Source organism: Sciurus vulgaris (assembly GCF_902686455.1).
Source record: "Sciurus vulgaris genome assembly, chromosome: 1".
Classification (NCBI taxonomy): Eukaryota; Metazoa; Chordata; class Mammalia; order Rodentia; family Sciuridae; genus Sciurus; species Sciurus vulgaris.
In genome coordinates, this window is record NC_136461.1 from 101,412,108 (window position 1) to 101,428,741 (window position 16,634).

The window sequence follows — 16,634 nt, forward strand, 5'->3', positions numbered from 1 at the left end:
ACAGTTGATCTTCAGGGAAAAAGGGAAACCAGTACTCTTACCACTGGTGCCAGAGAAAGGCAACTGATCTGTAAGGCACAAAATAAACTATTCTTAAGGAAATCAAAGAAATTGTGAGGAAAACAGGAAGTCAGAATGGAGACATATAGAAAAAAATACACAAAATAGAAGACCATGTCAGGACTAGTTTTTCCATGGCTCTGAGTGCTTTTATATTTGGGAATGTAATCAATCAACATTTTAAATATATTTGGGTTTTAAATTATTACCTAGTAAGACTGCAAAGATAACACGAAAAGATGCATTTTTAAAAGCCCTTAGAGACATTAGGGGAATTATCTTTGGTAATTTTACTTTGAGCCAGTGACAATAATTGACAAATTTATAGACGAATGAATAGTGATAGAGGGATAACATCTTCAATATCAGTTCTTAAGTACTTACTGAGTCAGGAAGTGAACAATTCAAAATTAAAGGGTTAAAAAAAATTAAAGGGTAAAAATGAAAAGGCCTACCCACAGTTCTATATCTAAGATTTGGGAAGGTCAATATGAACAAACAGACAAATTAAATAAAAGAACCTTTGAATATAGAAGCGCATTCTGTATGTAGGGCAAATGTGCCATCTGTCCCATTTTACCTACTTATTCTCCATCCTAGTTGACTTTAAAAGTTCAGAAAATATTTAGAACTAATGATTTAATGTAAATGAGAAAATCAAAAGACTTGTTTATAAAATAGGGAGTTTTTTCTTTTTCTTTTTCATACTGAGTATTTAAACCAGGGGCGTTTTACCACTGAGTTACATCCCCAGTCCTATTTATTTATTTATTTATTTATTTAGGTACTGGTTATTGAACTCAGGGGCACTTTACCACGGAGCCACATCCTCAGCCTTATTTTGTATTTTATTTAGAGGCAGGGTTTCATTGAGTTCCTTAGCACTTCACCATTGCTGAGACTAGCTTTAACCTCGCAATCCTGTCTCAGCCTCCCGAGCTGTTGGGATTACAGGCGTGCGCCACTGCACCCAGCTCAGTCCTTTTTATTTTTGAGACAGGATCCAGCAGGTTGCTGAGGGTCTCACTAAATTGCTGAGGCTGGCCTCAAACCTGGTTCATCCTGCCTCAGCCTCCCACATTACTAGGATAATAAGCATGCACCACCATGCCCAGCAAAACAGGGAGATTTTTAAAGGCCAAAGAAAATGCAATAATGTTAAAAAATTAATTTGTTCTTTAGCTAGTAGTGAATGCTACGTTTGTCACTGGAAGTTATCTACAAAGAACAACTTTATAAAGTTATAGCATTGTATTCTTTAAATTTTAAACCAACAGAAGTATATAGCTCAAATCACCAGAATTTATGTTTGACATATTTGTGGTAGTAACTTTACAAATCGGTTCTTGTAATTTACTCTAACAAATATCTTTCACTGTTCATCTGCCTTAGTACAAACAAACCAGAGATGGTGTCTTGTGTGTTTTACAAATATTCTACACAAGTCCTTGAGATCATACTTACAGCTTTAGCAAAAACACCCATGATTTCAGGAAATTGGTGTGTGAGAAGGGCTATCATTGCTGTAGAAGAACACAGTCCTGCTGTAAAATGGATGAAAAAGGGAAGCTCCTTCTTGGGATAAACAGAAACATGATGAAAGGCTGCAAAGGAAAAAAGTAGGAATGAATTTAATTCTAGAATATTGTATAAACCAGTCTTAATATTTTCAAATTAAAGCTATATACTTAAAAAAACAAAAAGAAAATATTTTTAAAGAAAAAACAAGTTATCTCCAGCAAAGGAAGGTAAAAGAAATTAATCCATTATTAATTCCAGCATCAATAGTGTATGCACATAGCCAGATGACTATTTTGGGGTCTGGGAACAGGATGGTATCGTGGGAAAGAACATTGATTACAAAGTCATGCTGAGGTGGTTTTGAAAAAGAGCTTTGTCACTTATTAGCTGTGTGATCATGAATAAGTTGCTAAACCCTGTAGAAGTTGCTATGGAGTTGTTATGATGAACACTGTAAGTACTTAATAAATGAAGTTGTTATTAATTCTTGTTCTTTGGAAGCTGAGACTAGTATAAAAAAAACAGACATGTCATAGGGATTTCCTAGAACCACAGTTAATAATTTTACCCATTTATTAATATGTTCAATATATGACTTTCATTGAGCACTGTAAAAACTAAACTAGAAAACCAAAGCCCTAGGATTCTGGCTATAAATGATCACTTGTCTTATTTTACCACATTTACATACTCAAGTATTATTTTTCTAGTGACTGCAGATTTCATTACCAATTATATTCAAGTATTTATATTTTATTTAAAATTTGAAAATATCTGAAAAATAATATGGAGATGAGCCTATTATGGTTCCTGACACACAGTAGGTACTCAAGAAATTTCTGTTAAACTGAGAACTAGTCTAAGACTTAGCTCAGGAAGTTGACTGCTCAGGACTGGACACTAACCCAGGAATTCCTGATGTAATATCCTGCATTAGTAAGGGATGACTAATTCAGTGCTGAACCAAGGTCAACTATAAATTTCACTTTTTTAAACATAATGATTAACAGAGAGGATTATACCTAATCTTCTTTCAATATCTTTATGTATCATATTATATTAAAAATGTACATAACCAAAGTCAAACTCATTTGAAAAATCCAGAAAATTTCCGTAAATTTGAGCCATGTTGAAAGTAAAAACACAATGAAGCTGAATTTTTTTAAAATTAGAAACATTAGCAACTGTAGACAACATTGTGCTTTCAGCACCCAAAGAACCAGCAATCCCTTTTACCCTATCCCTCAGCCATGAAGCCGACTTCTTCCAGCAAACCAAGAGAAACAAACTGGTATTTCAGAAGGCAGGGAATAAGATAGTAGAATTAATAATATTAGCTAAACAGTACAGCATCTTATGGCTTATAAAGTTCTTATTTGATTTTTTTTTCAATAACCTTGAGATAGACAGTCTTCTTCCCATTTTATAAGGTAGGAAACTGCATGGCTTTAGTGGGAACATTTTCTAAAATATGAGATTTTTATACTGTAGGAGAGAACTAGTTATTTCTTTTTGGATTGCTTTCTGTAGATTCATTTGTCAGTCAATGTTTGGCTAATACATCAATATAATGGATGACTGACTAGTACAGAAACACTCCCTTGGAACGAAAGTTCAAATTTCATCACTGGCTTGTAGAGAAAAATTTATCAGGAGGCATAAAAGATGAGTAAATAGCTATGTGAACTAAGGGAATAGTTCAAGTCTGAACTTATGAGGTCCACAAGCAAATTCCAGAATGCTGTAAGTCATATCAAGATTGAAGGAGAATTAAAAGCAAAAAAAAAAAAAAAAAATTAAGTACTCTTGGGTATTAGAACTCCACATTATTAAAAAGTTGTTCATTCTACCACAGCAAGAGACAGAAAAAAAATAGGAATTTATACTTTAATCAAAGAAAATCCTCCAGTCTTCTACTTTTACCTCCTGGAGTTTGCACCCTACATGGATTTAGAATGAATACAGGCTTGCCAAAATACAAACTGTCTGGTCTTGTAGCTTATGGCTCAACATATAAAGATAACTCCTGTTTTATTCATATTGATATGTAAAGTGGTGGACTGGGGTTGTGGCTCAGTGGTAGGTCTATCAACATCTTAAAAATATTTTAAAAACATGTAAAGTGGGCCTTATATTAGACAACGCTTAAATAATTTACAAAGTGATATTATTTTAGTTTAAATGTGATAGTCTATTATGATATACTGTTGCAGATTCATGTTCCATAATTAAAGACCCATTTCTTTGCCTTGAAATCTTTGTTCCTTTTAAAAGAGAAAAATAAGAATAACAACAAGTATTACTATTCTCACCCTATGAAAAAAATGAAACTTCACTATTGATCTCCTAATTGCCAGTCAATAGATTCTTCTCAATAATTGCCTTACCTAATATTTCAGATACTCCTCCTTATTTGGAAATGTCTTCTTCCTTTTGGTTTCTAGGATATCTAGTTCTGGCTCGTGTTCTGGCTCTCTGACCACTACTTCACCAAGTCCTCAACTATTTTCCTGCCATCAGTTCCTTAGACATTTTTGTGCCCACATGATTCTACACTTAGTTCACTTCTCACACTACACAGTGTCCCTTAAGTGATCGCATTCTTGCCTAAAACTTCTTTTGTTATCTAGAGATATATAGAGAAAGAGATATCAGAACCGTAGGCAATTTTATTTACATAGCCTGGTCTTGTCTTTAGGCCACAGCTAAATGGACCAGGAATGAACATGGATAAATCTGATTCTCTCTTCTAGTAGGACTGAGATATTATTCATTCTGTATTGTTTGCATGAACAATGACATGTAAACACAAAGCAACAGGGGCATCAAGTTAGACCTCTTGAGTATCTACAAAAGGAAAGCCAAACTGCAAAGAGAAAGATATAAAAGAGTAGAAAAACTGGGAGAAGCAGAAATAAGAAGTCATACGAAAATAAGGGGACAGGGGCTGGGGATGTGGCTCAGAGATAGAGCAGTAACTAGTGTGCACAAAGGCCTAGGTTCAAACTCCAGCAAAACACACACACACACACACACACACACACACAAAGGGGGCAGGATGAGAAAGAGAAAACAGAAAGTGAGAACAGGAAAAACTGAAAAAAGATAGCCAGAGATATGCGTATAACTGACTGCTAGAAATTCTGATGGCCATATGCTTCTTTATTATGTCCCTTATGAGGTCTAACTGTTTTAAGTTGTTGTTTGGGGGTTTTCTGATAACTTGATGTTTTCCCAACAAATTCCCATTCATGCTGAAGTTAATTTGAAGTGGTTCTCTTTTACTTACACACGAAGTATGTCTCCAATGTTTACTATGTACATATACTTTACAATATACATATATTTACAAATACATCTTAGACACATATATTATAGATACAAAATACAAAGTCTTAATAATGTATATATTATGTAAACTATTTAAGCACATATATATACACACATAAATATATACACATAAACGTGTGTACAAATAAGTGTGAGATTATACAAGCAACATAATCAAAGCCTGAACTTATTTATTTCCTCCATCTCTATTCCCAAACCTGCTCCTCCTGCTGCAGAAAAGATCTGCAATTCTCCCAGTCACCGAAGTCAGAAAATTGAGATTCATCCTTGATTTCCTGGAGAGAGAGGCTCAAAGTTTCCTTAAAATCTATTCCAGACACACATTTAACACATTGTTTATCTATCAGTATTTCCATTAACCACAGCAGCCTAGGAGTTCAGAATAGGGTAAGGAGGAAAAGGAACTAATTTTTTTTTTTTTCAAAGAAATTTAGATGTCGATAGACTTTATTTTACTCATTTATTTATATGTTGTACTGAGAATCGAACCCAGTGCCTTACACATGCTAGGCAAGTGCTCTACCATTGAGCCACAACCCCAGCAGGAACTAATTTTTAACATTTCGTGAGTACTTACAATGTGTCAGGCATCTTTAGAAGAATAAGTTAATGAATCCAATTTGAACAACATTTATTGAATTATCAATTTTTATGGTGTACCTTACAGAGATACAGGGACAATAAAGAGAATCCTGGCCTTCGAAGAGTTTCTAATGTGCATATTATGATTACACAACCAATGTAATTCTACATATACAACTAGAAGAACAAAAGGTTATATTCCATATATGTGTAATAGGTCAAAATACATTTTATTGTCATGTATAACGAGTAAGAACAAATAAAATAGATCTATATAATAAAAAAAAAGAGTTTACAATCTAGAAGAGGAACTCTCAAAGTGTTCAGTGTACTTATTTCAGCAGATGATGGAAAATAAACGACCCCAGGAGAGAAATAGCAGCATAGTTTGCCATAACTTCTCCACCAGAATTTTCATCTATCTGAACTTTTCAGATCATTAAATTTGATGGTTGTAAAACTACAATTTTACTTCTCTAGACTTCAGTTCTAATGGTTCAGTATTGTAAAAACTGGCACAGGTTTTCATCATATGAGAAAACAAGGTACTGATGTTTAAACCTTCTCACAAGCTTACTTATCAGTTAAATCATAAAATGATTTAAAAGTTAAACAGAAATTTAGCAGTTCACAGAAAAGGAGTGGGGCCAAGTTTAGATTATTCAAGAGTTCCGTTGAGAGTTTAATCTTTCTTCCTAAAGACAGTGACTGGACTGAAATTCTCTAAGCAATTCTGAACCTACATATTTCTGGTTCTTCTACTTCTCCTCTGACTGTTCTTCAAACTGGGAAAGGTAGCCCCTCCAACTCTGTTCTTTGTAAAGACTATTTAGGGGCTGGGGATGCAGCTTAGTGGTAGAAAACTTCCCTGGCCAGGACCTTGATTCAATTCCTAGTACCACAAAACAAACAAAAAACTCTTCTGGCTAATTTGAGTCTTATACCTTCCATAGAAATGTTAAGGTCAGTTTGTTATTTTTTGCAAAATCACTCCTGGGATTTTGATACAGATTGTATTAAATCTACAGATTAATTTGAGGAGAACCTTCAACTAAATATATTGAATATATATAAATATATTCAATCAATCAATATGAAACATCCCTCCATTTATACAGATTTTTCTTTAATTTGCCAGCAACTTTGTATTTTTCAGTATAGTTGCAATTTTGTTAAATTTATTCCTAAGTAGTTTATTCTCTTTAATGTTATTAAAATTAGAATTATTTCCTAAATTTCATTTTTGTATTGTTTATTGCTAGTATACAGATAGGATGTTTTTTCCTGCAGTCCTGGGAATCAAACCTAATGCTTATTAGGCAAGTGCTCTAACACTGAGCTATACTCCCAACCCCAATATTTGAATGTTGGTCTTATATTCTACAATCTTGCTGAACTCATTTATTTGTTCTAGTAATATTTTTATGAATTTCTTTGGATATCCTAAATAGGGGATCATGTCATCTGTGAATAAAAGCAGTTTTCTACTTATAAATGACTTTTTTTTTTCTTTGCCGATTACACTGGCTACCACCTCTAGTCCAAAGTTGGACAGAAGAACTGTTATCTTGCCTTACTTCTAATCTTAGGGTAAAAGCATTAAGTATGATGTTAATTCTTTTTTGGAGACACCATTTATTAAGTTGAGAAAGTTCCTTTCTATTTGTAGTTTAGAGTTTTTATCATGAGTGGGTGCTAGATTTTTGTTAGATATTTTTTCTGTATCTATGTCCTTTACCAGCACAGTGTGTCATGTTTTCAGATATTAAACCAACTTTGCATTTGTGAGGTAAATTCCACTTGGTCATGGTATATAATCCTCCTTTTATATTGCTGGAGTCAGTTTGCTAAAACTTTGTTGAAGATGTTTGTGCCCAGATTCACAAGAGCTATTGTTATAGTTTTCTTTTTTGTGGTACTGGATATTGAACCTAGGGCCTCGTGCATGCTTGGCAAGCACTTTTCCTTTGAGCTACATCTCTAGCCCTACCCCATTTTATTTTATCTAGAGACAGGGTCTCACTAAATTACTGAGGCTGGTCTTGATCTTGCAATTATCTTGCCTCAGCCTCCCAATTAGCTGGAATTATAAGCAAGTGCATCATGCGAGGTCTTAGTTTTCTTTTCTTATTTTGTCTCTCTCTGGTTCTGATATCATCAAATGTGTTAAGGAATGTTCCCTATTTTCTGAAAAGAGTTTGTGAAGGGGTGGTACTATTTCTTTTAAAAAAGTGTGTAAGAAGAGTGCTCTTTTTATGTTTACTTTTTGTGTACTTCATTGCATCTAGCACAGGATTTTGAACAATATTTGAATATCAATTGAATTATGAAATTAGTACTATAAATGGTTATAAAAGTATTTAAATAGTGTCCCAAATATCAATAAAAAGGACTTTTAAAATGGACAACACTTGGGAAATGCTATGGTTTCATTGTGGTTTGTATCCCCTCCCCCTGAGGTTCATGTGTTGGGAATTTGGTCCCGAAGGTGGCAGTACTGGGAGGTATAACCTTTAAGAGGTGGGGCTTTGTAGGCAGTCCTTAGGTCATTGGTGGCATGCCCTTGGGACAGATTGTGGGAAGCCCATCTCTCTCTCTCTCTGCTTCTAGTTCAAGATGAAATCACACTTGATGTTCCTGCACATCTTCCTGCCACTGCTATCTGCTTTTGAACATGATGCTGCTAAGCAGCAGCCATGATTGCAGAGTCTACCCAATGCCATTTGAAACTCCAAAACTGTGAGCTAAATAAATCTCTTTCTTCACAAGTAGCCTATGTCAGGTATTTTGTGGTAGCGATGAAAAGGTAACAATACAGAAAACAATCTAAAAGTGATCTAAACAATTATAAGCTTAAGAAACTGAAATATTTACTTACTAGGTAACAGCTCTCTATCAGCAGTCTCTGTGCAGCTAGGATAAGGGTAAAATAGATGTCCTTTCTCTAATGGGTATGGAATCATTCTAAAAGCTGAGGAAAAAAAATACATATGTTGACATTCAATTCTATCTTATATACCATGTAATATATGCTATAAATAAAAAAACTATCTTGGAGACATACTTTTATACAGTTTTTACATAGTATTTTATTTTATTTCTTAGAGATTTTAGATGAAAGACACACACAAAAAAGCAAAACAATGAAACAGGGAAAGAATAGGAAAGACTTAAGTACAGAACTATAAGTGTCTAGACTGACTAGAGTTAAATTAAAGGTACTGGCTGAGTCCTTTATCTCAGTCCCCTCATTATAATCATGGACTCCACAAGCATAAATTCTGCTCCTAAAAGGAACCTTCATAAAACTATATTGTTTATAATTATTGTGGTCCTAATTGTTGGCAACCTACATGAGTTCTAACTTCACATGTGAGTTTCACCATGGTTTTCTATGAATAGACCTTAATCTAGTTCAAGGATCACGAAAGTGCATCCCTTTGGCTAGATCTGGTCCACTAACTGAATTTTTGTTGTATTTTGTTTTGTCAGGGATCAAACCCAGGACATGGTTCATGCTAGGTGAGCAATCTACCATTGAGAACACTTCTAACCTACATTGTTTTGTTTGCTTTTTTTAAGACAGAGTCTTGCTAAGTTGCCCAGGCTGCTCTCAAACTTGCAATCCTCCCTAAGCCTCCCAAGTAGCTGGGATTATAAGTACACATCAGTGCACTTGGATCCACACTATTTTTGTAAATAAAATTTTATTGGAACACAGACATGCTATTCATTTACATAGGTCACTTCTGTGCTATAAGAGAACTAAGTAGATGTACAAAGACTAGATGGCTGCAAGGTCTGAAATAATTACTCTTGGCCCTTTACAGAAAAAGTTTGTCCATGATTAATTTAGATCATCACCAATTTTGCAGAGAGAAATCCTTATTGACCTATTCCACTAAATAGTCATCAAAATCATGATAAGGTTTTTGTTTTTTCCTTAAGAGGTTGGTTCTAAAAACTTTTGTGAAAATACAGATTTTGTTTGCCACAATAAATAGTAGTTATTTGCCCAAAGGTATTCAGCAAATCAATTATAACTTGAAGAAATCATTCATTAAGATGCATGAAACACAGTATAAATCATATACTTATTGAAAATTCCCTATGTGCCAAGCAGAAGGCCAGGCACTGAAGATACATACAAGATGAATGAGATAGAGGACCTGGTTATGAGAGGCTTGTAGACCACTAAGACAAAGTCTAATTACTCAAAAACATTAAAAAGTCTAATTACTCAAAAACATTAAAAATAATTCGGCTACTCAAGTATATAATCTCAGGATTTTGTTGTTGTTGTTTTTTTGCAGTACTAGGAATTGAATCAAGGGGCATTTTGCCACTAAGTTACATCTTCTGCCCTTTTGGAAAAAAATTTAAGACAGGGTCTTGCTAAATTGCACCAGTTGGACTTAAATTTGTGATGCTCCTGCCTCAGCCTCCTGAGTTGCTGAGATCACAGGCTATTGCCACCATGACCAGCTCATGATCTGTTTATTAATCTTATTATTGTCGATGTCAAGCACAGAGTACAACTGTTAGCAAATGATTAATACAGAGGTCCCCAAATTTTCTTGGTTCAAGGACACATGGTGCCCTTTGTGTCTTTTATTTTTGTTTGTTTGTATGTTTGTTTGTTTGTTTGGTTGACTGTTTTTTTTGGAGGAGGTACTGGGGATTGAACCCAAAGCCTCACATGTACTAAGTATGTTCTATATTTTTGTTTTGTTTTGTGGTGCTGGAGACTGAACCCAAGTATTCATGCATGCTAAGACATACTCTACCACTGAGCTACTCCCTCTGCCCTGTTCTAATATTTTAAAAATTGATCTGGTTTTTTTTGGGGGGGTGGTACCAGGGATTGAACTCAGGGGCACTTGACCACTGAGACAGTCCTATTTTGTATTTTTATTTAGAGACAGTTACATTGAGTTACTTAGTGCTTTTGCTGAGGCTGGCTTTGAACTTGCAATCCTCCTGCCTCAGCCTTCTGAGCTGCTGGCATTATAGGTGTGTGCCACCTCACCCAGCTTTTGTTTTGTTTTTTGATGTGTAAAACTTAAAACTATTTTCCTCATGACTACTATCAACTCTATTGTCATTTTTTAACTGTGGTAAAAATACATGTAATGCAAAATTTACCATTTTAACCACTTTTTGTATCTAGTTCAATGGTGTTATATACATTCACATTGTTGTGCAACCATCATCACCATGTATCTCCAGAACTCCTCTATCTTTCCAAAATGAAATTCAGTATACATTACATCATAATTCCCATTCTCACCTTTCCCCAGCCTTCTGGCAATCACTAATCTACTTTCTGTCTCTACAAGTCTGACCACACTAGGTACCTGCCTCATGTAAGTGGAATCACAAAACATTTGTGTGTCTGCCTTATTTAATTTAGCATAATATCCTCAATTAGTACAACAGTACAACCATACTAAAAAGATTATAAGCCAAAAGGGTATACATTTCATTTTCTTTCTTTACATTTAACTTAAATGAACAAATGGCAGAATACCATGATAGTTTCTTGATCTGCTCTTCTTAAATGTGGCATTAATATAAACACTCTAACCATGTCTTTTATAATAAACCAAAGATAATGCTACTGAGCTCACTCTGAAACCAATCTAAACAACAAATCCTTAGAGAAACTTAGACAATCTCATTTAAAAAGTCTGCCCATGAATACAATGAATAGTCAGAGTAGTATTACATTTGGAAAAGAATACTTACTGCCTTCCCATGTACACTGCAACAGATTAAGAGCACCTTCTATTCGTTTCCAGTGCTGAAGATGAAAGAAAGCATAGGCAATTGCTTCACTATCACCCCGCTTCAAAATGTGTTCTGGAGGTAAAATTAAACTTTTCATCTCTAGTAAATACTGCAAGAATAACACGCACATACACAAACAACAGAAAAAAGAAATGTTAAACTGTTAAATTCAAAACACATTCAAAACGTTATAAAGTCAAATTAATGAAAAACACATTAATCTTCATGAAATGACATGACAGTCCTACAGAAACTTGTGCATAAACTGCTTATATATGCAAATTCTAAAAATCCAAATGTTCCTGTAAGTAAAGATAAGGCAATAAATGGTTTGTGTGACCTTGCTAAATACAAATGGAGACTCAAGCTGAATAAATAATGTGAGACAATTTTTAAATGGAAATTATCAAATATAGCTTTGAAATAATACTTTGTGACAACACTCAATTCTTTTTTCTTTTATTCCCACTTTATGGGTAAAAAAACTTAACCGTGGAAAAATGCAAATAAATTAATATTTATTGAATGCAAAGCACTGTGCTTATTAGGGAATACCAAAAACAAAAATAAAACACAACAAAACCTATTCTCTGGACCTTCATATCATAATGGGACAGATTTCTTTTTTTATTATTATTATTTTTAGATGCTGATAGACCTTTATTGTATTTTTTATATGTGGTGCTGAGAATCAAACCCAGTGCTTCACACATGCTAGGTAATGCTTTACCACTGAGCCACAACCCCAGCCCTGGGACGGATTTCTTAAGTAAATAACTATAACCAAACTGGGTTAAGTGCCTTACTAGAGGTACAATGTACATGGCCACAAGGATAGGAAATCACTTTTCTTTTAAACAGCTTTGTTGAGATAAAAATTCACCTTAGAATTCACCCAAAGTGTAAAATTCAATGGTTTTTATTATATTCACAAATGCATGCAACCATCACCACAATCTGAGAACATTTTCATTACTTCAAAAGGCAACTCTGTACCCTTTATCATTTTCTACTCCCTCATTTCCCTAACCCCTTTAAGCAAACACTAGCCTATTCTCTGTTTCTATAAATTTGCCTATTCTGGACATTTCATATAAATGGAATCATATCACAGTGGTCCTTTGGGGCTATTTTCTTTCATTTAGCATATTTTCAAGGTTCATCCAGGTCGTAGCACACGTTGGTACCTCTTTCCTTTTTGTGGTTAAATAATAGTCGTGTGTGTGTGTGTGTGTGTGTGTGTGTATGTGTGTGTGTGTATGTATTTTAATTCATCAGTTGACAGATATTTGGTTATTTTTACCTTTTAACTATTATGAATAATACTGTTATTAACATTTGTGTACAAGTTTTGGTGTGAACATGTTTCATTTCTTTTGAGGAATTAGCTTGGAGAAGAAGTGCTGGGTGCATGATAACTATGTTTATGAGATATTATGATTTAGGGGCTAGAGATAAACCATTTTATGGAATTTGAGCTAATATTTAAAAGATGGGTAGAAGGTGGATAAGCACACTGGGAGTAGGGAGTGAGGAGAAAAACCAAAGGACATATTTTACACACAGGCTCATCTTGAATACAAGCACTAAATCAGGATAGCATAAGGCAAGATACATTTAAGGTATTGGTAAATATGCCTATGATAGTCTTATCAATTCTTCTTCATATATCTAACTGAATCTCTCTCAAATGCTTCAGGAAAACACTCATCCTAATATTATAATCCATAACAAAAGAAGTATAATCAGTTATCACAAATCAAGTATAATACTTATAGGAAGAAAGATACAAAATTAACCACTTACACATTATCTTTACTATTAAGTGCTCGACTTAAAACAAAACTTTAAAAAAAAAAATCTTTAAACACTTCCTCCAAAGACTGAGGCCAGAATGCATTTTCCTTCTATAACCAGTCTGAAACAATCTCTTTAGTTCTAAACAACTGGATATTAATTATGAGTCTTATAAGTTCCAAACCATATTCACTTTTTAAATAAAATTAAAAAGAGAAACATTCCAGATATGTCTCAGAAGAGATATTCTCACATTGCAAATTAAAGAACCCCACATTGTTATATAAACTGAGGTAACTATAAATTGAATAGCTGCATTTGTGAAACACTTAAAGACTGCTTATAAGCAATAAAATTCCAGGGGGAATCTTAAAAACAAAAAGGTGTATTGGTTTCAAAATTTAAAACTTAGGTTATTAATTAATATGTAGATACTCATCATATTCATATATCAGAAATCATTTTTTTCTTCTTTGTTTATGAAATGTGCCTCTCTAACCATTACTGAGCTGATGCCCATCTTTAATTACTTTTACTCTTGATGTCTCTCTCTGGCTCTGTCCTCAAAGTGTAAGAATGCAGTCTGCTCATCGATTTATTTTAGCAGATGTCACAAACTATGAGATTATTTACTAATCCAGTTTGGGGACTTAACATTTCCCATTCAGATTCTTAAAGGAATGCAGCAAAGGTTGTGTCCTGGTCAAGCAAAGCCCATTTGCTGCCTGGTTGAGTTTTTTCCCCTTAGTGCCTTGGGCCTATATTCAAGAGGGTAATATTCTTTCTAATCCTCTCTAATCCTTGCCCATTTTTTTGAAACACAGTAAAAGATCACTCGCACCAGGCGGCTGTGGGAAAATGGACTCAAATAGCTGACCTCTGACATGACTCCTTATGCTCTTTGCAAGTGCACTAAGAGCTTCTTCAGTAGGATGCAAAGAAAATGTGGTAATCAGTGCTTTCACAATCAGAATATCTCATTTTCAGAAGAAAATTGTTTATTTCTTAAACCAGGTACTTTTGGTTAAAATTCTGCTTTATTTTATAGAGAAGAAAAAAATATTCCAACTCATTTTCAAAAAGTTTAGAATCTAAAAGTTTAGTTTAAAATCCTAACATGGTAAAAATTTACTATACTGATAACACTTAGAAAATGTAAGCCAAGTTATTCAGTTAACAATGATTCAGTAAAAAATGCATTTCAGAAAATATCAATCTGATTTGTCAAGAAAACACTTTTTGAACTGTAACCTATACTTTCAGTGTTAAAAAAAATCTAAGTGTCAATTCAGATAAGAATGAACAACATATGGTACCCTTTAGGAAATTATAATTCAGGATTTTGTATTTTAAAACATTTTACAATTTAATTATTTTTTAAGATCTTCCTTACACTACATTATTATTATTATTATTATTATTTATTATTTTTTTTTAACCAGCAAATGTGCTTTTCAATTTGACTTTAAAACAAGACAATTTTTTGGTTTCCAATTTGACACTGAAATAAATTTGGCTCCCAAAATATAAGAGAAAAATTTCAGCTTATGAAAAATGTATCTAAAGAGCTCAGGGCAAGTTCATAGTAGAGTGTGTGCTGAGCATGCATAAGGCCCTGGGTTCAACCTCCAGTGCATGCATGTGCACAAATATACACATAGGAGCATTTAAATAAGTTATAGGTTTATTATTTATTTTATCACCATCACAAAGTAGTATTCTAGAATTTCTGCTACATATGCTATAAGTTAATGCACAATAAAAACTATATCTTTCATATTCTACTACAGCACCTAGAATATTAGAGTACTCAAAGCAAGGACCAAAATAATTAACTGAGTTGACCCGATATACACTGCTAAATTATCTTCAGTTTTTACTTAAAGATACTTTCTAACTCTCTGGACAAATTAAAAACAAATGAAAATAAAACCTAAACGCAATCTTGCTACTCAGCCTTTACTTTTTTTTTTTTTTTTAATATTTTTAGTTGTAGATGGATACAATGCTTTTATTTTATTTATTTATTTTTATGTGATGCTGAGGATCTAACCCAGTGCCTGATACAAGCTGGGCAAGTGCTCTACCACTGAGCCACAACCCCAACCCCCTGCCTTTGCTTTTCTAAGAAGAATATGGAAGGTTACAAACTGAAGGGTGGTTTGTTTGATTTTGGTCTTTTTTACTGCTTAGAAAAGTACATGCTTGGTATACAAAAATACATGGTTGGTGTACTGCAAATATAACAGAGCTTGGCAGTAGAAAATAGTATACTAAATGTTTGGAGAATAAAAGAAAAAAGAAAATAGAACAAAAGAATAAAGAAAATAAAGATATTAATTTGTTTGTCTAGGTTTATTTTTTATGCATAATATACATTTGTGTGTGTGTGGTACTGGAATCCCAGGGCTTTGCACATGCTAGTTCTATCACTAAGTTAAACCTCCAACCCCCACATATAATATACTGACTCCATTTTTCTTCAAAAGTAGGATCAAACTGTTATGTATCATTTTTTTACTTCATTTAATATATCTTGTAATATTTTTCCCTATACAAATCTAACATTGAAAATTACTATAGAGTAGTCTATTAAAAGTGGAGTTAAACTGGGCATGGTGGCATGTCTGTAATCCCAGCTACCTGTGAGGCTGAGGCAGAAGGATCTCAAGTTTGAGGTCAGCATAGGCAACTTGGTAAAACCCTGTCTCAAAATAAAAAATAAAAAGAGGGCTGGGAATGTAGCTCAGTGATAAAGGTCCCTGGGTTTAATTCCAGAATTGCAAAATAAATTTAAAAAAATAAATGTGAATTATTTCCATAAGAAATAAGATCATACTGGAATTGTACTACTATCCTTAAAAGGTAAAAAATAGTTATCATTAACCAAAATTTGGAAAACATTAAAAAAATGGCTTAAAAAGTTCAAGAAATTAAGGGCATAAATTTTTACTCTCTGAATTTAAGATGGTCTTTTAAATTAAAGACATGTCTATTTACCAATATTTATTGAGTGTTTGTCATGATTAAATATAAAATGAATTAAGATAAGAGCCCTGCTCTTATTCACAGGGAATAGGGAACAGACACATAATGGACACCAAAAACAAAGAAACGAAAGATATGATTGAAGGAACAGAGGAACGAACCATTATCTCTGCTTGAGAAAAATGGGACAGACTCTCTTTAAAAGGAAATGATAATGGGGAGGGGCATGGGCAATGAGTAGGAACTTGCCAAGTAGAGAAAAGATTGAGCATATATATAATGGTAGTGGAATATGATGAGACATGATTTATTATTATGAACAGTGACACTGGAGATAAGAAGCAAGGCAGAAGTGACAAGGAGTAAGGATGGAAACCAGACTGTGAAGGGCCCCTATATGTGTAGTACTAAGGCGTTGGTCCTTATCCTGTAGGTAATAGGGAATAAGTAAGGCTTTAACCAAGGTAAGATTTAGTAACTAGGTAGACAACTCTGGTGATAGACAGAGTGAAAAGGGGCTGATGGCAGGGAGACTACCATAAAAT

General features: G+C 33.8%; 1 protein-coding gene across 11 annotated transcripts in view; it reads right to left on the reverse strand.

The window, feature by feature from the left end:
• The window catches only part of ST7L (suppression of tumorigenicity 7 like), a 179,524-nt gene that overhangs the window by 93,453 nt on the left and 69,437 nt on the right, over nucleotides 1-16,634 (reverse strand). For all 11 annotated transcript variants that reach the window (XM_079135541.1, XM_079135537.1, XM_079135542.1 and 8 more), the window contains 3 exons: nucleotides 11,263-11,413; nucleotides 8,393-8,485; nucleotides 1,525-1,664 (listed from right to left, as the gene is read on the reverse strand). In XM_079135541.1, coding sequence (XP_078991667.1) covers nucleotides 1,525-1,664; nucleotides 8,393-8,485; nucleotides 11,263-11,413 — 384 coding nt within the window. The remainder of the gene's footprint in view (nucleotides 1-1,524; nucleotides 1,665-8,392; nucleotides 8,486-11,262; nucleotides 11,414-16,634) is intronic.